General features: G+C 34.6%; 1 protein-coding gene across 2 annotated transcripts in view; it reads left to right on the plus strand.

The window, feature by feature from the left end:
- Window positions 1-23372, plus strand: part of Gtf2a1l (general transcription factor IIA subunit 1 like) — a 56052-nt gene that overhangs the window by 22770 nt on the left and 9910 nt on the right. For both annotated transcript variants that reach the window (XM_010615806.1, XM_010615805.2), the window contains exons 7-8: window positions 19244-19501; window positions 20517-20606. In XM_010615806.1, coding sequence (XP_010614108.1) covers window positions 19244-19501; window positions 20517-20606 — 348 coding nt within the window. The remainder of the gene's footprint in view (window positions 1-19243; window positions 19502-20516; window positions 20607-23372) is intronic.

Here is a 23372-nt window from a genome sequence, read left to right on the forward strand (position 1 = left end):
TTTTTTTTTTTTTTTGGTGCTGTGGCCCAAACTCACAACTTTCTGCATGCTATGCAATCTTTGTACCTCTGAACTACATGACAGTACTTTATTTTTGTTATCCCCTGTGCTTGGTGCCTGGATCTTCTCCCTACCTTCCTTTCCTCTGCTTAATTCCTATTTATCTGTTTGTTATTCCCCTGCATCCCCAGGTTTTCAGTGCCCCTGTACCTAACCTTGCCCCCATTGTTAGAGTAGATGTAGCTCTTTTGTGTCTCACACCTTCAGCATGTGTTTGTTAAGCTGTAGTTAGGATACATCAAAATGTTTGCCTCAGAGGTACATTTTATTTATATTTGTATACCTAACACCCTATAAATTAAGAGCTTTTTTCTTAGGTACCGGGAATCAAACTCGGAACCTTGAGCTTGTCAGGCAGGAGCTGTGCTGCTGAGCTAAATCCCCAGCCCTAGAGTATGTGTTTTTAAAAGACAAGATTTATGATTAGGTTTTGTTTTTGTTTTGTGTGTTTTTTTGTTTGGTCTAGTGGTTCTCAATCTTGGTTTAATATTGAAATCACTGGGGCATTAAAAAATGTTCAGGTCTCCCCTCAGAAATTTAGATCTAATAGGCCTGGAATAGGGTCCCAGACATCAGTATTAACTTTCTGAGGTGATTGTATTATGTAGTCAAGGTTATGAACCACGGATGAAGCTCAGAATTAATGTTTGGATGGGAAATGGAGTAAAGGCATAAGTGAATACACCCAGTAAGAGTTTAATTTTTCTTCCAAATCCACCCTGACATTTCTTTAAAAGATAAAATTCATATCAATAGCTATTTGAATTCTGAGCTTAGTTAAATTGAATAAATAGCTTTTGAATCTCTAAACATGTAAATTAATATCTCTAAATCAGAGATTAAAAACTGGATAGAAGTTGACCTTCTCTTTCTTTCTTTTTGTTTTGGTACTGGGGATTGAACTCAGGACCTTTTGAGAGAGGTACAGTGCCACTGAGCTAAATCCCTGGCTTTTTTTCTTTCTTTTTTTGAGATAGGGTCTCATGATGTAGTTCAGGCTGGCCTGAAACTCATGGTGATCCTCCTGCCTCAGTCTCTTGAGTACTGGATTACATCCATGTACCACCACACCTGGCTGCTTTTCTTTCTTCATAAGAAAAAGTCAATGCAACAAAATTTTTGTATTTGTCAAAATATGCTAAGGTATTTTTCATGTCAAATGGAAATTGAATGTCATAGGATGATATTGTACATGGTCAGATAATATATAATAATTGTCACTATATTATAGTAGATATCTATATGAATTCCTGAAATATAATGAATAATGAAAGAAGATATGCCCTACCAGTCTGATTATATATCACCAAATTTGACATGATTTAGGTTAAAAGTATTCCCTTTTGTGAGTGGGAATTTCTATCAGTTCTTACTAGCTGTTGGAACAATGCAGTTCTTTTATGAAAGGAATGTTTAAATTGAAAAGGTTGGAATCTGCGTTTGGCAAAGCAGGATTTATTTGAAGGCATCCTTATAGCATGATTATCCTTAAGGCACACTTGGTTGCTTATTGTGGCCACAGAAGATAAGTAAAATTGAAGACACCTTGGTGAAGCTTGGACATTACTGTGCTAGTTTTAGAGCAGAGAAAGCAAACTGGAGCAGGGCTGCAGTTAGGTTACATCATCTGCAGTAGAACTGTTGACATTTTTTCACATTTCCCCTGCAAGTCTTAGAAGAATCAGCAGTGGCTTTCCTTGAACGTTCAATGGGACAAAAATACCAGGGCATCTTAGGGCAACTGGCATCTGATTTTAATTTTTACTTTCACATTGATGTTATTAAAGAATTTCTCTATGCTGAACCCTTTTATGGGAAAGCCAGAAACGAACATTTGTGTAATAATGAAAAGGTCTTTTTGCTTAGCAAAACTTGATAGTCTTATACCACTGATGGAGCTCCTTAGATGTTTGGCAAGACATGCATTTGGTGCTTGGGTAAGGAAAGTGGGCTGTCTGTTTTAGCACATGGCCTGCATCAGTGCTAAGTTACAGCCAAGAATTCTAAAAGTCTCATTTGCTGACATAAAACTCCAGTACATTAAAGCCCAAGTTTTGAATTATTTTCCTTTCCAATACATCTATAAATCATGTGGGCAAAATGTGAAGTTCTTCTTTATGCAGATTTTTTCTGTCTTTCCATGTGACGATGCTTAAAGTCTGAGTTTAATCCTTGGCGAGATGTTTACTCCTCTTGAGAGGAGCAAAGGACCCTCATAACAACTTGACAAGGAAAAGTTTATTGATGATCTGTGTGGGGTGATTTTGGCTTTATGAAAGATTTAAATCATACTATTTTTGTCTTGCAGCATCAATTATGGATGTTGTTACAAAACTGTTGGCTATTTTGGTCCAGTTACTACCTCAGAGGACATTGGTGTCAGATAATTGAATGAATTTTCCAATGTTTGCTTGAAATGTTTCTGAAGATCAGAATGATAAAACTCTTTTGCAGTTACTGAAATTAAATTTGGATTTATAATCTTACTCTGTTCCCAGGGTAAAGAGAACTCACAAATTTAAGACAAAAACGATGATACCAATTAAATTGAAGGAGTCCTGGAATCTTTGTATTCCTCAATAATCTCATACTCATCTGGCAAAGTTCTAGGGTATTCGGATTCATTTTACCCCAAAAGATCCTGGGATGTGAGGTTTTTAGTACTTATGACTATTAAAACAAGAAGCCCATTTCAACATGTGAATATATTGGTTTACCAATTGGACATTTGGGTTTTTTCCTGTTTTTGTCAATGAAGACCCTGAAGACACTTAAATGCTGTGTGTGTATGTGTGTGTGTGTACACGTATACTCTTGAGTAAGTACCTAGGAGTGGGGAGTGGAACTGCTAGGTCACATGTTTATAATAAGCTGTAAAACTCATTCCCAAAGCAGCTGTGTTTGCATCAGCAATGTATAGTGGGAGTTTGTATTTCTTTGAGCAATGTATAAGATTTGTAGTTGCTTCACATTCTTGTTATTTAGCACTGACTTACTGAGAGAAATCTGTGATATTAATGAAGTCCAATTTTCTTTTGCTTTCTCTTTTATGTATATCTGCAAAGATTTTTGTCATGTTTTCTTCTATTCTGGTTTTGTGTGTGTGTGTGTGTGTGTGTGTGTGTGTGTGTAGCGTGAGGGTAGAATTAAGGTTTATTATTACGTTTTTTAGTGTATGGACATTCAGTTGTTTTCACATCACTTGTTCAAAGAACTGTTCTTGTCTCCATTAAGTTGGCTAAAGCACATTGATTGTCTAAGCACTTTACCTTTAATAAAAATCAAAGAATGTATCTGTTGGTTTATTCCTGGGTATTCGTATTGTTTCATTAATTCTGCCTATTTTTTCACTACTAATCACACAGTCTTAATCATGGCAGTTTAAGGACATCAGAGAATGAGTGAGACTTGTTCTTTTTCAAAATCATCTGGATATTTTAATTCCTTTATGTTTCAATAACAGAAACAAAAGCTCCTGGCACTGTGGTTTGGGTTGTATTGAATCTATCAAAGAGAGCATTGACTTCTTCACAATATTTACAGTCTTTTGGTTCATAAACATGATGCATTTTCTTTTCATTTGAGTCTTTTAGTTTCCTCAGTGTTTTCTAGTTCTCACAGTATATATATTGCATGTACTTTTTATATTTTTATTTAAGTGTTTTATAGTTTGAGGTGCTATTATAAATGGTACTTAAAAGCATAAAGAACATCTTTATTTTAAGCATCATTTGCGCTGTATTTATAAAATACATTTTAAAAAGGTCACATTGTTGAGACAAAAACTATAAATTCCTGCTATATTTGAAGTTGGTTGCCATAGTATTTTCCTAAGAGGTGGTGCCAATTTTTTCTGTTGCCTGTCCTCTGTATTAGTTTTACCACATACTTGACAATATATTACTAGCATTGATTTCTATTCTATTTTTCTTCTGGGGCAAAATATACCATAATATTTACTATTTTAATTTTAACTGTGCAGTTTAGTGGCAGCAAGTACATTTACATTATAGTGCAGCCATTATCACCATCTCTCTCTAGAAATATATTTTCCTGAACCCAAATTCTATTTCTATTAGACAATTACTCCTCATTATTCACTCTCTCCGTTGCTGGTTTCTGACTACTTTAGTCACCTCCTTTAAATGAAATCAGTATTTACCATTTCCTGTCTTTTTTTCATTTAGCATACTGTGTTCAGAGATCATCTGTGTTGTAGCATGTGCAGAATTTCCTTCCTTTTTATGGCTACATAATATTCTATTGTATGTATGTACTACATTTTGCTTATCCATTCACTTTCTTGTGGAAAATTAGGTTTCTATCTTTTGGATAATGTGAGTAATGGTGCTGTCTAGATGGTATACATGTATCTTCTTGAAATCTTTTGGATGTATAATCATATAACAATTTTATTTTAAGTGTTTTTTGGAACTGCAATGTTATTTTTCAGAGGCAATATCACTATATTACCATCAACAATGCATAAGAGTTATAATTTGTTTACATTTTCACCAACACTTACTATGTATGTTCCTTAAATAATCATCATACTAATTATTTCACAATAGCTTAGTTTTGATTTGCATTTCCTTAAATGATAAGTGATACTGAACATCTTTTGATGTGTGTGATAGCTATTTGTATATCTTCTCCAAAGAAATGTCTATTCATATCCTTTGTTTATTTAAAAATTCTGATGTTTGCTTTTTTGTCGAGTTGTTCTTTAGATATTCTGGCCATTGACATCTTATCAGATGCATGATTTACAAATGCATTCTTCCATTCCAGGGACTGACGTTGATACACAAAAATATTTAGTTTTGATGAAGTCCATTTTATCTATATTTAGTTGACTGTGCTTTTGGTGAATATTCAATAAATCATTGCTAAATTTAATTGTGAAGTTTTCCTCATTTCCCCCTATAGTTTTAGTGCTTATGTTAGGTCTTTAGTCATTTTGAGTTAAATTTTGTATATAATTTCCAAGCTTCATTTTCTTATAATTGGCTATCTAGTTTCCCTAGCAATGTTTGTTGAGGAGTCTGTTCCCCATTGAGTGGCCTGTCACCCTTGAGGAAAACCATTTGGCTGTATCTGAGGCTTTCTTTCTGGTATTTTTCTTTCATTGAGTTTATTGATACTTTTTAGGTATACATGATACATCACTGGGTTCTTGTGCCTTTACATGACAGGTCTTGGTTCTCATTTTTTCCCCATATGCCTGCCCTCCCTTCACCACCTCCACCCACCCCTATTTACAAAGACTTTGTTTCCATTTTTTTCCTTTTCTCGTATTTTTTCTTTCCCGTGTTTCCTTTATCCTACCCTTCCCATTTCCCCTACGCCATTAGCCCTTTTCTTCCTATTTCACATTATCATTTATATAATTTGGATCTTACTTACACTTTTCGTTTTTCACAGCAGAGAAACTATTCAGTATTTACATGTGTGTGTCCTATTTATTTCACTTGAGTATGGCCTCAATATGCATCCATTTTCCTATGAATGACTCTCGTTTGTCGTTTTTTATGGCTGAGTAATACTCCGTTTTATGGAAAAACCATATCTTCTTTATCCAGTCTCCAACTGATGGACAGTTAGGCTGTTTCCAAGTTTTAGCTATTACAAACTGTGCTGCTATAAACATGGGTGCACATATATCACTGTGCTATGATTCTTTTAATTTTTTTGGAAAGATACCCAGCGGAGGGATAGCTGGGTCAAATGGGACCCCTTATCCTAGTTCTTTGAGGCATCTCTGTATTGATTCCTACAGTGGTTGTACCAGTCTGCCCTCCCACCAACAATGGAGAAGGGTTCCTTTTTCCCCGCAACTCCCCCAACATTTGTTACTGGTTGATTTCTTGATAGCAGCCATTCTTTGTGGGGTGAGGTGGAATCTCAGTGTTGTTTTCATCTGTATCTCTTGAATGACCAGTGATGTGGAACATTTTTCATATATTTATTCACTGCTTTTACTACTTTTTCTGAGAAATATCTGTTCACTTCAGATGTCCATTTTTGAATCGGATCTTTATATTTGGGGGGCCTAATTTTTTGAGTTCTTTATATATTCTAGATAATAGTCCTTTGTCTGAGGAGCAGCTGGTAAAATTTTTTTTCCCTCCATGTAGGTTGTCTCTTAGCTCTGTCAGTGGTTTCTCTTGCAGTGTCGAAGCTTTTTAATAAGATGAGATCCCAGTTGTTGATGCCAGTTTCTGCTAATTCCCATGCTACTGAGCATTTATTCATAGTCTTTTCCTATGCCAATGTCTTCCAGAGTTCTGCCTAACTTATCTTCCAGCAAGTTTAGTGTTTCTTTTTAAATGTTTAGATCTTTAATCCATTTGGATTTTAGTTTAGTGCATGGTGAAAGATAGTGGTCTAGTTTTAATCTTTGGCAGGTTGAAATCCAGTTTTTCCAACACCATTTATTAAAGAGGCTATCTTTCCTCCAGTGAGGATGGTTGGCTCCTTTGTCAAAGATGAGGCAGCTGAGTACATCTGGAGTTGTTTCTATATCTTCCAATCTATTCCATTGATGCTGGGGTCTTTTTCTTTGCCAGTACCATGCTGCTTTTATCACAATGGCTTTGTAGTATAGTTTCAAATTGGGGATTTGTGATACCCCCTGCCATTTTTCTTTTGCCTAGAATTGGATTTGCTATTCTAGGTCTCTTCTTGTTCCAAATGAATTTTTGGATTATTTTCTCTAGTTCTGTGAAATATACTGTTGGAATTTCATTCAGGATTATATTGAATCTGTATAGCAGTTTTGGTAGTATGGCCATTTTCACTATGTTGATTCTTCTTACCCAGGAGCAGGAGACATCTTTCCATTTTCTTATATCCTCTTTGATCTGTTTTTTTCAGAGTGCTATAGTTTTTGATGTAGAGGTCTTTTGCTTCTTTTGTTAGATTGATTCCTAGATACTTCATTTTTTGGATGCTATTGTGGAAAGGATAGTTTCTCTAATTTCTCTGTCTGTGATTCTGTTATTTGTATTCAAGAATACTATTGATTTTTGAATGTTGACCTTGTATCCAGCTACTCTGCTGAAAGTGTCAATTAAGTCTAGAAGTCTTTTTGTGGAGTTTTTTGGGTCTTCTATGTAGAGTATCATATTGTCAGCAAATGGCAGTTTAACTTTTTCCTTTCCTACCTTTATTGCTTTGATTTCTTTCTCATGTCTAATTGCTGTGCCTAATGTTTCCAGAATTGTATTGAACAGGAGTGGTGATAGTGGACATCCTTGTCTTGTTCCTGATTTTAGCGTGAAGGTTTTCAGTTCTTGGCCATTTAATATGATGATGGCTGTTGGCTTTTCACATATAGCCTTTATCAAGTTGAGATAATAGCCTTTATCAAATTGAGATAAAGACCATCTATTCAAATTTTCTGCAGGGTTTTTGTCTTGAATTAGTGTTGAATTTTGTCAAATGCTTTTTCTGCATCTATTGAGATGGTCAAATGGTTTTGTCTTGCCTCTGTTAATATAGTGTATTACATTTATCAATTTACTATTGTGGAACCATCCTTGCATCCCTAGGATAAATCCAACTTGGTCAGGGTGTATGATCTTCTTGATGGCCCTCTGTATTCTGTTTGCCAGTATCTTATTGAAGATTTTTGTATCTATGTTCAATAAGGAGATTGCCTGTAATTCTCTTTTTTGGTTGGGTGTTTTCCTGGTTTGGGAATCAAAGGAACACTTGCTTCCAGGAATGAATTTGGAAATATTGCTTCCCTTTCAATTTCATTGAAAAGTTTAAAGAGTAATGGCAGTAGTTCTTCTCTAAATGTCTTTTAGAATTCAGCAGTGAAGCCATCAGGACCTGGGCTTTTCTTTGCTGGTAAACTTTTAATTATGTTTTAAATTTCACTGATTGTAATTGGGATGCTTAGAATTTTTTATCTTCTTCATTCAACTTTGGTAATTCAAAAGTATCTAGAAATCTATCCATTTCTTCTGTGTTTTCCATTTTATTAGAGTACGGGTTCTTGAAATAGGTATTGATGATCTCCTGGATTTCTGCTGATCTGTTGTGACTTCACCTTTTTCATTCCTAATTGCATAGATCTGAGCCCTTTCTTTGCTTTTTTTGCTCTGTTTTCTGAGTGTGGGAATTCACTGCTATGAATTTTCTGGGTAGAACTGCCTTCCTTGTTTCCCATAGATTCCTGTATGTTGTATTGGCATTATCATTTATTTGTAAAACCTGACTAATTTCTTCTTTAATTTCCTCTGTGACCCATTGATTTTTTTCAGGAGAGTGTTGTTCAGTTTCCATGTGTTTGTGAAGTTCTTAGGGTTTCTTATGCTAGTGATCTCCAGCTTAGTTGCACTATGGTCTGATAATATAGATGGGATAACTTTGATTCCTTTGCATTTATTTAAACCTGTTCTGTGAGCTAGTATGTGGTCTCTTTTGGAGAATGACCCATGTGCAGTATATTCTGATTTTGTGGGGTGGAACACTCTGTAGCTGTCTATTAAGTCCATTTGTTCAAGTGCTTGGTTCAGTTCTATGATTTTGTCATTGGTTTTTTTTGTTTAGATGATCTGTCTGTCTGTGATAGTGGGGTATTTAGGTCTCCCACTACAATAGTATTAGTGCTTATTTGGCTTTTCATGTCCCTTAATAATTGTTTTATATAGTTGGGGGCATTAATATTTATGATTGTCATCTCTTCCTCTTGGCTTGTTCCCTTTACAAGGATGTAGTGACCTTCTTTGGCTCTCTTAATTAGTTTTAGTTTGAAATTTACTTTGTGAGTAAGATAGCTACCCCTGTTTTTTGGGGGGCTCCTGTCGCATGTAGAACTGTTTTTCATCCTTTCACTTTCAGTGTATGAGTTTCTTTTTGAACTAGGTGTGTTTCTTGTATGCAGCATATTGTTGGATTTTGCTTCTTAATCCATTCTGCCAGTCTATTTCTTTTGATTGGTGAATTGAGGCCATTAACATTGATAGTTATGAATGATATGTATTGACTTATCATTGTCATGTTATCATCCTGTTGTTGGCTTTTTAAAAATTTTCCTTCTCTCCCTTTAATTTCTTGCCTTGCCTAATTGATTTGCTCGGTTGGGCCTCATAGTAGCGTGACATTCATTCTTTTTCCTGAATATTGTTTAGAATTGTTTGTAGTGCTGGTTTGGTATTCATGAAACATGTCCTTAGATCTAAAGTTAGTTTCTCATAAATAGCATATAGTTGAATCCTGTTTTTTAAAAATCATTTCTGCAAGTCTGTGCTTTTTGATTGAGGAATACTATGGTTTATACATGTTTATCTCCCCAGAGGTTCATCTAGTGGTCTGTTCTCTAGCATAGTGGTTCTGAGTTAAATCTTTTGGAGGCAGAACCAAAGAGAATGTAATTAGGTCTATGAATGGATTCATGCTTGTTTCACAGTGTGTTGGGTCTGTGAGAATGGCTTAGTTCCCACGAAAGTGAATTGTCTTCTCTCAGCATAAGACATTGTGATACCATCTTCTGTGAGTTCCTCACCAGAGCTGAGCAGATGTTAGCTCCACATTCTTGAACCTCTAGAATGGTGAACATTATAATAAATAAACCTATTTTCTTTATGAAGTACCTAGCTTCAGAGCCACAAAATAGATTAATACAGGGACTTTAATCTACTTTTATTTTAAGTAACATAGGAAAGGACTTGGTGAACATTATAATAAATAAACCTATTTTCTTTATAAAGTACCTAGCTTCAGAGCCACAAAATAGATTAATACAGGGACTTTAATCTACTTTTATTTTAAGTAACATAGGAAAGGACTTATAATTTTTGTTACTTGATTTTGATGTATTAACTTTTTTGCCCTTCATTTTTTTTTTCTGTTTTCCTTGGTAGGTAACTATTTTTTATGGTGACATATTTGATTCCCTTCTCATTTCATTTGTAGATATTCTATAGCTATTTTCTCCATTACTGTGGAGATTATATAAATCTTAATTTTAATATAATACCAATTTAAGTTCAGTCACATTTAAAAACTTTCTCCAGTACAATTTTATTCTCCTCTACTTTACCTTATTGTTTTCACACATTACATATTATTATATACCTTTTAACATAATTATGATTTTATGCTTTTGTCTTTTAAATCCTAGAGAAGAATACAAAGAATAACAAAATAAAATTATGGTAGTGCTGGTTTACATATTTACTCATGCTGCTTACCTTTCCTGGAGAACTTTTTACTTTGTGTTTCTTTGAGTTCTACCTAGTATACCTTAATTCAATTTAAAGAACTCCTTTTAGTGTTTCTTATAAGGGAATTCTAGTGGTAATGAATTCTTTTAGCTTTTATCTGGAAATATCTTTTTTTTTTCTTTTATTGAGTTTATTGGTACATTTTAAGTATGCAGTACAATTACATTCATTATTGGGATCTTGTACCTTTACATGACAGGTCTTTTTTCTCTTTTTTTTCCCCTTGCCCATGCCCTCCCTGGAAATGTCTTAATTTCTCCCTCCTTTGTTTTAAGATGGTAAGACAGACTGTATTTAATGGGTGTCATGACAATAGGTATAAGGACCACTGTAAATAGGGTATTATAATATTGTAAATAGGATATTAAATAGGGATGCTGGATTGAACTACTTTCCTCACTTTAAAGATTTTAAATATATCATGTTATTACCTGCTGTTCTTCAGTGTTCTGCTGGGAAATAAGAATTCTTATTAAGGTCCCTTGTGTATAGGTAATTTGTTCTTCTCTTACTGTTTTAAGTGGTACTCTTTTTAAATTTTTAATTTCTTAGTTGTTTATTACTACTGCATAGACACACAATTGATTTTTGTAATTTGATCTTATATTCAGATATGTTGTTAAAACCACTTACTAGTTTTAGTAATTTTGTAGATTATAATTTTTTTGTGAATAAAAACAATTTATTCTTAGTTAATTTTTCTTGACTTATTGCACTAAGTCTTCCAGTACATAATGAAATGAGGGTTGTGAGAGCAGATACTCTTGATCTTAAGAGAAAAACATACACTCTTTCATTAGCAAGTACTGTGTTGATTTTTTGTATATGACCAAGTGCCCTCTATCGGGTAAAAGTCTATTTTCACTTATGTTTGCTGTGAATTTCGATCACGAATATTTGAAAGTGCTTTTGCCATATCTGTTGAAACCCAATAGTGTTCTTTCATCTTCTGATGTGGTGAAGTACATTGATTGACTTTAAATATTCAACTTCTGGATGTGATCCTAGGATAAACCTTCTTTAGTTATGGTATAGTAACCTTTTTTAGGTTTTGTTTTGTTTTGTTTTTTTTCAAGACAAATTCTTGCTGGGTAATCCAGTTTGACCTTGAACTCATGGAGATCCTTCTGTCTCAGGAGATCCCGAGTGCTGAGATTATAGGTGTAGAACACTGTATTTGGCAGCAGTGTCTTTTTAGTATTGCTGGCTTCATTTTGCTAACATTTCATTGAGAAGTTTTGCCCCAATGTTTATGAGGAATATTGGTCTGCAGTTGTTTTTCTTGGGTATAGGGCAGTAAAAGTTTCATACAATGAGTTGGAAATTATCTGTACTTCTTTTGATATTTTTAAAAATTTAAAAATTTTTATTAGTGCATGTTTGCAGTACATCTTAGGGAGTTGGCACATGTACATAACATGTTTTAATTCTTTTTACTTTTCCCCCCTTCTTCTGTCTCTTGGTCCCCTTCCCACTTGCAAAATATCTATCTCTCTACTTCATATTATCTATGTTTTGTTTTGCTCTTTAAATTATTTATACTTTGGGTTTCTCATGTAAGAGAAAGCATGCATTATTTAAATTTGTGTATCTCACTTGTTTTATTTAGCACTGTGGTCTCAAGGTCTATCAGTTTTTCCACAAATGACTCAAATTTATCCTTCTTTATGATTCAGCAGTAGGGACTTAGGAACATTTGAGTTGTGAACTTTCACAGATAAGAATGGAATTCACATTATGCGCCTTTATAGATGTGAACAAATCGTGGAAGTATACTATTCACATGTCTTCTGAATATTGTGACAGTTGTGCTGTTGTGTTGTTACTGTGCAGTGTGATAGTGTGAATTGTAATAGTGGTCAGAGCCCAGGATGTGTGGAAAAGCAGTGGCGATGTAGAGAGGAGTGCTTAGGAAGCACAAAGCAATAACTGTGGAAACAGAAGTAAAAATAATTGAAAGTTTGGACAGAGGTGATAAGATGGTAGACTTTCCTCATTCTTAAACATGAATCATTCAGCTATTGGCACAATTTTAAAGAACAAGGATTATATGAAGTCTGCTGTGCTAATGAAGTCAATAATATTATCCAAAAAGCATGGTAAAGTCATAGAGGACATGGAAAAACGTCTTAAGTGTGTGGATGCTGAATTGGAATCAGCATCAAGTCCTACTCTGTTTAATTCTTATTCATGAAGAGCTTGTTTGAAGACTTGAAGAAAAAAATAGTGAATAGTGTGCACCTCTTAAAACAGAGTTGAGGCTAGAGCTAACCTTCACAAATGTAAAAGTAAGTGATGAGGCTGCAAGTGCAGATACCACAGCTGCCCAGTATTTTCCAGCAACACTTAGAGAAATTATTGATGAAGGTGCTTATTTACCCCAACAGGTTTTGAACATCAATGATGCAGGACTACTGGAGAGAGGGTGCTAGAGTGAAGTTACATCAGTAGAGAGGAAAAGCTGATGTTAGGCTTCAAAACAGTAAAGGACAGACTTTGTTGTTTTGTGGCAGTGCTTCTAGTGATATGTAACTAAAGCTTCTCTTAATTTACCATTCAGAGAACCCAAGAGCTCTAAAAAATATAGCCAAAGGCTCTCTCCTGTTGTGTGGAAGAGTGACTTCAAAGAGTAACACAGACCATTTCCCAGGACTACTTTTTCCACCACTTTATCCCAGAGATAGAGAAATATTGTTTGGAGAAAAATATCCCATTAAACATTCTTTTGCTGCTTGACAGTGCACCAGGTCCCCCACAATTCATGGATGACTTTCATTCCAATATCAAAGTAGTGCATCTGCCATTAAATACTATGGCGCTTATCCAACCTATGAACCAAAGAGTTATTGCAACTTTCACGAAATATTATTTACATCACACTTTTTGTCAGGTAGTGAAGGCAATTGATTTAACAGGAACAACCTTGTGACAATTTTGGAAGGTCTGTGTCTATAAGGCCATGAAAAACATCAACTTTTCTTAGCATGAGATTTCAGCTGTCACCATGAATAGAATTGGAAGAAACTTTGCCAACAGTTTTTTCATGATATTTATGGATTTGAGAAGATGGGTAAAGGAGTCCAAAGAGGTCTTCAACAACTTATGACCCTTAGCAAGAAGTGGGGAGCTACATCTGCAAGAGGACGACTTCATTGAACTTGCTATGCAACACAAGGAGTTTACTAATGAGGACCTGCTGGAATTAGAGCCCCAGCAAAAAGACAAAGAGCAAAGAGGAATATGTAGCTGGAGAACCAAAGAGTTTCATAAACACAGGAAATGGCAAGGGGATTTTCTTTCTTGAAGAGGCATTGTTTGCTTTTGATCCCAATGTATCATGAAACATGAAGGTTGAAGCAACTGTTCAGAATGGCATCCTGTGCTACAGAGAGTCATCTGTGATGTGAAAAAGAGAGCTACTACTCAGGCATCACTGGATTGTTTTTTCAAGAGGGTAGAAAGAATTGAATCCATCAAAAAATCTGTGTCATCAACATCAAGTGTGAGTGAAATTCCGCGTTGCCTTCCATCTCCCATTGCTGATGATCCTTTAGCTCTACCGTCTCCCAACCAGCCTTCCTCCTCCATCCAGTTAGTGACTCTATCAGTTCACCCCACACAATCCCCTATATGCACGATGTTCTGTGCTGTACCACCATTTGAAGGTAACTGTAAAAGTAAAAATTGTTTACTTCTAGTATGTGTGTGTAATGTGTACTTGGATTTTAAAAATGTTTTACACTGTATATTTGTGTCAGAAGTATATAAGACTTACTTTGTTGGATTTACAGATGAATCTTCTAAAAATTTTCTCAGAATGGAACTTGTAAGTCAGGGACTTACTGTACTTAATTGTATATAAATGCCACATTTTCTTTACCCATTCATCAACATATAGGCTACTTTCAAGATTTAGCTGTTCTGAGTGTGTTGCTGTTAGCATGTATATGCCTGTATCAATGTATTATGATGTCTTTGTTTTGGGATAATACCTAAAGAATAGCTAGAACAGTTTTTTTTTTTTTTTATTGGTACTGGGGGTCAAACTCAACACCTTGCTTTTGCAAGTCAGGTGGTAGCACCACTGAGATAAATCCCTGGCCTCAAATGGTATTTTTATTTTTAATTTTTTGAGGAATCTTCATACTAATTTCCACAGTGGTTATCCTAGTTTATATTCCCATCAAAAATGTGGAAATGTTTTTTTTCTCCATAGCTTCTCCAGCATTTATTATTTGATTTCTTGTTGATAAGCCATTATTTCTGGATTATGATGGAATCTCAGTGTTGTTTTATTTGCATTTCTCTAATGGCCAGAGATATTGAACATTTTTTCATATATTTGTTGGTAATTATACTTCTGAGAATTGTCTGTTCATTTCAGATGCCCATGTTTTGATTGGATCTTATTTTTGGGGGGTCTATTCTTTTTTGAGTTTCTTATATGTTCTAGATATCAGTCCTATGTCCAAGGAATACTTAGAGAAACATTTTTTCCATTCTGTGTAGGTTGTGTCTCTTCATCTCTTTGGTGGTTTTCCTTTCTGTGAAGAATCTTTTAAGTTTGATATGACCTCATTTGTTAATTCTTAATGTTATTTCATGTGCAATTGGGGTTCTGTCCAGAAAGTTATTACCTTTAAGAGTTTATCTTTCAGAAGATTATATCTGTTTTAATAGTTATGTCTTTGATCAATTTTGATTTTATTTTAGTACATGGTGAGAGGTTTGGATCTAGAGGCAATCTGCATGTAGATAGTTTTCCCAGCACCATTTGCTAATGAGGCTACATACAGGGTGTTTGTTTTTATCAAGGTGGGTGCACCAGTACTTCATATCTATATATTTACAATTATGATCTCTTTCTGTTGAACTGTTCCCTTAACCAATAAGAGGTGACCTTGTTTGCCTCTCATGATGAATGTTGGTTTGAAGTCCATTTTGTCTGAAAATAGGATAGGTCCTTCTGCTTGATTTTGGGTTCTTGTTACCTGGACTATTGTTTTACATCCTTTGAGTTTTAGTCTATGAATTTCTTTTGAATTAAATATGTTTCTTGTGTGTATCATATTGTTGGGTTTTGTTTGTTTAATCCAATCTGCCAATTTGTTACTTTTGATTTTGGAGTTGAGACTATTCACAATGAGAGGCATTACTGAAAGGTATTGACTTATTCCTGTCATGGCATTTTTCCTTTCCTGTTGCTGATTCCTTTTTTCTTTCTGCATAACTGCCTATACTACCTGGGTACTCATTCTGCTAGACTTTTCTTTTGGCAACATTGGCTTCATTGTCTCTTCCTAGATATCCTTGAGAATTTTTTGATTTTTTTTCTGGTTTGGTGGTCATGAATTTTAAGGTGCTCTTTGTCATGGAAAAATCTATTTCTCCATCAACTTTCAGGACATATTAGTCTGATTTGAAAGTTGGTTTTTTTTTTGGTAGGGCTTAAATATTTCACTCCATGCTCTCCTCATCTTTGAGGTTTGTGGTGAGAAATCTGTTGTAATTCTAATAGGTTGACCTTTATAAGTGAATTGTTGTTTTTCTTTTCCTCTCCTTTCCTTTGTAGCTCTGTTTGTCTGTCTTTTTTGAGGCAAAGTCTCACTCTGTACTTCAGCTGGCCTTGAACTATATAGCCCAAGTTGACAATCCTACTGCAGCTTTCCAAGTGTTGGGATTATAGGTTTGTGCTGCCATACCCAGCTGATTTGTTTTCATATCAGCTTTTAAGATTCTGCCCTTGTGTTGGACTTTAGGAATTTTTGACTCTGATGTGTTGTAGAAAAGTTATTTTCTGTTCATGGCTATTTGGGTTTCTATATGCCTTGAATATATGTATGTTAAATTCTTTCCCTATGTGTGGAAAGTTTTCTGCTACGATTTCTGATGGCAGGTTTAAAAAAATCCATTTGTATGTCTTCTGATTTTTCATTAATTCCATTTAATATTGTTAGTTTTCTTTGTATCATCTAGCAGTGATTAGGTCCATTTTCCATGATCTTTTGTGTTTAAGTTATCTCTGCATGATGGTCACCTGCATTAGTAGTGCCCTATCTTCTAGTTCTGACACTCTCTTCACATACGTTACTTTTCTATACTTTCTATAGAATTTTTTTTTCTGGATTTCTCTTTGGTACCTTTTCATAGATTCTAATTCTTTGCTAAACTGGCCATTCATGGTGTGTATTATTTTGTTTAGCTTACTGATCATTTTGTCTATTAAGTCCATCATCTGTTTAATTATATCAACTTTGAGGCCTCTGAGTAACTTATTGATATTTTTTGTTGTTCTCTTACCATTTCATATAATTCAGCTGTTTGATTTTTGATGTTTTTCATCAGAATGGCCAATGAATCAGGTTTCAGGGAGTTGGGAGTTTATTGAGGCATTTTGTTGCCCTATTTTTCATGTTTGTATTTTGTGTGAGTGTGTGCTGAGGTTTAAGAGCTGATTAAAGTGGACTTTGGGCTAGTGCAGAGAATTCTTTAATTAGTTTTGCTTTTCAGTGATGCTTTGCCCCTTTTTGAGGATTCTATCACCTAGGCTAATTTGGGGAGAGGAGGGTGCAGTATGGCCCAGCACCCATTTCTCTGGAAATAAACTACAATAATGTTGACACAAAGACAAAGTACATATTGGCATGCAGTAAAAACCAAATAACAGCAACTATGCTACTGCTGGCAATAGGAAAAAAAAATCAGCAAAATAATATAGTCAAAGACAAGCCACCTATTGAAATAAATAGTATTATACTTGGAGATGGCCATTACCATTCTCATGGAGAGATACGTCTTATTTCTCCTGTCTTTCCAGAGGCTATTTCTGCTTAAATACCAGACTGCTTGAATGCCCTGTGACCTTGTTCTAGGATGGATTCAAGAATAGTTATAATGAGCCTTTGCTCATTGTTAGTATGGCAGTGGCATTCTTTTCAGCTTTTACCTCATAGGCAGCAGTGGAATTCCTAAGATTTTTGTAATTTAGTTTTGTGTACAATAAAAATTATTTTATTTCTATAATTTGGTCTTATTTCCATTTTGAGTACATAGCCACTCATTTTTGTGTGTGATACTCCTTATATTCCATTTGTGAATGAAACATTTCCAATGTAGTAAAAATTATTTGGATATAAAGACCCAATTGAATGTTTATTTTTTTATTATTACTTTTTTTTTAAGACAGGATCTTGCTATGTAGTTCAAGCTGGCTTTAAACTCACTATGATGTCTAGGCTGGCCTTGAACTCAAGTGATTCTCCTGCCTCAGCCTTTTGAGTGCTAGGATTACAGGCACGCAGTACCATGTCTGGTAATCGCATGTTTATTAGTCTTAGTTTTTCTATGTAAGATTATTCGTTCAGGGTACTTATTTAGAGATATCCATATGGGTATGAATCCCAGCAGGGTATTCGTATACTCAAAAAATGTGTTGATTATATTCATGTATTGAAGTTGTATCTTAAGTTGATGCATTGAGACATTTATTGTTGTATTAAGTATCACCATTACTTCACAACTTTAGGAGTAGAAAGACGGGGTATTTATTTAAAACTTTGTAAAACTTCTTAGGCCCTATTTGGAGTTTTCTTTAGCTTTAGTGACCTTCCAGATTCCCAAGACTTCTTAGGCTGTTAGGATGAAAATCTTTGGGGCTGATTGCCACCTCTTAATGGGGTGTACTTCTGTAACCTATCTCAGAGTTAAAGTAATTTGTTGTATATTTGATGTGTAAGTCTGTATGTGTTTCTAAAACCAGCAGTACTTTGTACTCCTATTATAGCATTTGGAGCTTTCACCAAGTTTTTAGGGCATCTCAGCCTTCACCAAAAAGGTTAAGAATTTCTTCTATAAACTCTGAGGTATGTATAATTATATTATATAGCCCCTGTTCTTAAGAGCTTGAAATTTTGTTGATCTGTCTTTGTCCAGACTAATGAGAGGGTAGAAGGGTATAGTGGTGATGAACTTTTTACAATTAAACTTGACATTTCGTCATGATTCCCCCCTTTCTAGCTTTGCCATTGTGGCAAACCATAGTAGCTCATCTCTTTTTATGTTGTCATTAGGTTTATATTAGAAAATGTGCATAAAATAGCAGATCATTTATTTGTTGGCTCTGATTTATAAAGGCAGTGATACAAAGAATAGTTACTTATGTCACCAGAGGTAGTTACTAAATTTCCTTTATATTTTTGCATTTTAAAATTTTTTGTTGTTGTAGTAGTAAAATATATACTACATAGATTTTACCATTTTAAGTGTATAATTCATTGGTATGAAGTACGTTCACAATACTGTGCAGCCATTACCACGATCCATTCTTTGAACTTATTCATCATTGCAAATAGAAATTTGCACTCATTAAATAATTCTTCATTCCTCCCTTTTCCCCAGGTCCCAGTAACCTCTGTTTTACTTTGTGTCTCTATAAGTTTACCTAGTTTAGGTAAAACTTTTAAGTGGAACCCTATGATAATTTATTCTTCTGTATTTCTTTCATTTCATTTAGTGTCATTTTTTTTTCTGTTTTTCTATATCCATCAAGCATGGTGTCACTTGTGATTTCTATTTCATTCAGTTATTTCTTAGAATCAAATATGATGTTAGACTCAATACATGCTGTGTAAATTTAAGATGGTATCTATAAGAGCTGTTAAATATTATATAAAGCAGTAAAGTCTTTTTTTGCCTATGTATGATTGTAAGTGGGTTCACTTAATTCATAGTTTTAATTATAATTTCACTTAATTTATAATTTTATTATTTTTATGTTACATGAAAATGCTAGAGGTTTTCTGAAATTTCAAAATTTGGAGGGAGAATTATCTTATAAGGCAGAAACATATTTTAAGTGACCACTTACAGAATATTTGCTAGTGTGTACAATGTTTTAAACACTTTATTTCACTTGAAGAACTTCAATGTATTTCTTTCTCTTTTAGAATTCTAATTCTCAGGTGGATTTGAGCAGTCTGTTAACTGATGATGATATTAATGAAATAATTCAAGTAGATGGGACCGGTGATACATCTTCTAATGAAGAAATAAAAAATATAAGAGATGTAGAAGAGAATGAATTTCTTGAAATTATTGATGCAGGAAATCTAAAGGTGCTTGAAGAAGAAGCTGAAAGTATATCAAATGATTCAGTTGCAAATAGCAGTGATAATGAAAACACTCAACTAGACATTGTGGAAGAGGTGAGCATCACTTTTGAGCTGAGGCTTTTAAAATTAATTCCCAACATTTGTACTTCAGTGTATTTAGGAACCAAGAGCAATAACAATTAAGATTAATCTTGCCTTTAGTCTTTGAAAATGAACTTAATTGTACTCTGGGACTTAAACTTTCAAACCTAGTATAATTTAAACCAGTAATAAGTGTTTAGGAATTGGCTTCATGTTTATTGCTCTTAGCAAGGATTAGGAAGTAGGAGTGGAGGTAAAAGAAGGTGACCAACATAGAACATACAGTATCTGTTTTAATAAGTGCAGTAAAATCTGGATGGAATGTGGTGATTAAGAAGTTTGCAAACATGTTTAAATACTGCATTTAAATACTTCTGGTTTGAGAAACCAAAAGTGTAAATAGGGACCAAAATGTATAATAGATGTGGGGAAATGGGAAGAAAATGTTCAAATGGGAAAGGAACAAGGGGAGCGGGAAAAAGGAAAGGACAAGGAAAGAAAAAAGAAAGTAGAAGGAAAAAATGGAAACAAAGCTTTTATAAATAAGGTGAAAAGGGGTTGGAGGGAGAGGAAGGGAATGAGGAAAAAGGGAAGAAGCAAGATCTGTCCTGTACAGGTATGAATTCCCTGTGGTGAATGTTATCATTATGTATGTCTAAAATATACCATTGGAAAAAAAGACTGGGTCTTAAATATAGGGGAAAAAGTGTGTAAAGAGTATTAGCTAACATTTACAGTGGCCATATATAAGTCTTACCTTCCTTCGTATTGAGTAGCCTCAGTGTCCTATGGGTCTTCCTAATATCTTTATTTTATAGATGAGAAACTGAGATATGCGGAGCTTTAGTAACTTGCCCAAGGTCATTCATGTAATTATCAAGTTGCCAAGCTGGGATTCAAACTTGGGCTATTTGACTGTAAAGTGTAATACTATCTTGCCTTTCCAAGTCATTTATTTCTTTATGTCTACCTTTGAAAAATTTGGAGCATGATGAAATTCCTTAATGTGACCATCTTTCATCTTTAGGACCCTTTAAATTCTGAAGATGATGTCAGTGAGCAGGATGTGCCAGACCTGTTTGACACAGATAATGTAATTGTCTGTCAGTATGATAAGGTACCGTATTCACCTTTTGAACTTTGGGTTTATTAATTGCATTTATAGGAGAATGTATGTACAATGATGGAGAATATTGAGTTACAATTCACAGTTACATGAATTGTGTAACAGCTATTTAATTTTGTAAAGTTTTGACAGTGTGGTTTTTTGAGTCTAGTACTGTGCTACGTGGTCTCAGTGACACTGAAAACCTGACAGTCCTTGTTTTAAGGAGGTGACGATCTTATTGAAACAAGAAATTTCATATGGAATAATAGAATGACACACAATAAGATGGTAGACAAATCAAAAGCAAAAATATATCACAAGTAAATCAAAGGCTAAGATATGTGGCAGTGATTCCTGAAAGTGGCTAGAAGTACCAAGCTCATTTGCAGTTTGAGTTCTTTACAAGTCCTTCATAAATGATGTGGGGCTGTGAAATGAGGGTTCAGTGATTTGTATGTTTTGGGTTAGTGTGGGGGTAGGCATTCAGAATAGAATAGCCCCATGAAAGGCAGAGGAAGAAATAGGCGAAGTCTGTGAGGGCGGTGGAGAGACATTGCTGGCTTCAGTATGTGTTCTCTTACTGAAGGTACTAGGGAATGAAGCTGGGTAGGTGACCAAGGTTGGAGCAGATTGGAATATCCTGAATAGCAGGAGGAGAAATCTAAACTTTGTCTGGAGGATATTAGCCTTCTGAAAAGGCTATTTAGAAAATTGTAACTAAACTTAAAAACTGGTCACATTTAATGATCTGGAAAAGGCAAATAGGAAGAAAAAGAGGGCTAATGTAGACATGAAATAATCAGAGCCCAGATTAAATAGACAGTGTAAGAATGAAAAAAGTCAGAGGTTGTTATAAAAGATTCAGTGGGAGCTGGTGATCCATTGAAGGTGTCTCTCAGGTTTTAAGCCCAACGTTTAAGTTAGTAGCAATATAATTTAGCAACTAAAAAAACCAAAAAAACAAAAACCCAACAACAACAAAAAAACTTTTGTTCCACAGCTGGCAATGTTGATACACACCTGTAATCTCAGCTGTTTTGGAGCTGAGGCAGGAAGTTCTCAAATTTGAGGTCCTTCTGGGCAATTAAGAAAAACCTATCTCAAAACAACAGATAGGGTTTGGGATGTAACTCATTGAGTGCTTGGGCTCAATTCCCAGTATCATAAAACAAACAAAATACCAAACAAATCAAAACAGAATAACAGCAAAAAACCACTATATCTGTGATTATGTAGAAGAATGATGAATTTTTTAAAAAAGTCATGAATATTTATGTATTTAAAAAACAGACTTGAAATATTGGTTTTTTTTTTTTTGGTACCGGGGATTGAACTCAGGTCCTTATGCTTGCAAGGCAGGCCACTGAACCGCTGAGCTAAATCCCCAGCCCCAGAGATATTGTTAACATACTATATAATTCACCTACTTAAAGCATGTGGCTCATTAATCTTTTAGTATGTTCCTATGTGCAACAGTTACCAGATATATTTAGAATCTATTACCTCAAAAAGAAACCCCATACCTTTAGTTCTCAATTTGGCCTAAGGAACCATTGATATGCTTTCTATTTCTGTGGCTTTCCTTGTTTTTCATTTCATATGAAGGAATCCAGTAATATATAGACATTTGCGACTGGCTTCTTTTACTTACCACAGTGTTTCAAGATGAATCTGTGTTGTAATGTGTACCAAGACTCATTTCTTTTTATTGCTATAGAATGGATGTATCACATTTTGTTTTCTTAATTGTCTATTGATGGACCTTTGGGTTGTTTTCCACTGTAGGGAAGGAAAAGTGATGTCTTTTCATCATCCATCACTAAGTTCTAGCTGAGACCTTGTAATAGCAGACATATTAGCAAGAGAAGCCATATAAATTTATTTAAGATAAGTTTTACATGACAAAGGAACTGTTAGAAATGAAGACATAGAGCAATGTGGAAAACTTTTTCTAGATAATTGTGCCAGAAATATGATTAGGAAATGGTAGCAGACAGAGGGGAATTTAGCAAGATCTCGTGGTTTAGATTCTTCTCTTATGTCCTGGAGTCTTCAGAGATAGACATTCCTTTTCTCTGAGTATAGAATGGACACCTCTGCATCAAGGTTTTTATGACCTATTTTAGAGGAAGGTCAGGGAATTCTTTTTGTGGCCTGCTTTAGAGGAGACTGGTGATAGGATGACCAGAGACTTTCCTGTTCTGCTGTTTTCTTAAATGCTGAGGTGCTATATTTTGGGGTAATGGGTCCTAAATCTTATCACCACTTTTTGTCTGTTATAGGTAGTGCTGCTAATTGTGTGGATACATGTTTCTACCTCTCTTGTATATATACCTAGGGGTTGAATTTCTGGGTCATATGATAATAGTTTAAGGAACTACCAGAGTACCAGAGTGTTTCCCGAAGTGACTGTATTATTTTATATTCTTGCCAGTGGCATTGGAGGTTTCACTGTATCTGCATTCTTGCCAAAACTTGTTACATAACCTTCTGATGCTACACATCCTCCTAGGTGTCAAGTGGTATCTTACATTTCATTTTCCTGGTGACTAATAGATATTTATGTATTTTTTTTTAAATGACAATTAGAAAATAAAGAAAATAGACTAGTTTTGAATTGCTGTAAAAACAAATCCTTTTTTCTAAAAATAAGATCATTTTCTCCCCTCCAGTACTTTACATAGACAACAAATTTTTTACATAGACAATTTACTGGTAGGTGCTGGTAAATATAGATGTAAAAAATATAGATGTAAAAAATATAAATGTAAAAAT

This window comes from Fukomys damarensis, unplaced genomic scaffold, assembly GCF_012274545.1.
Source record: "Fukomys damarensis isolate Sample0158 unplaced genomic scaffold, DMR_v1.0_HiC HiC_scaffold_2, whole genome shotgun sequence".
NCBI lineage: Eukaryota > Metazoa > Chordata > Mammalia > Rodentia > Bathyergidae > Fukomys > Fukomys damarensis.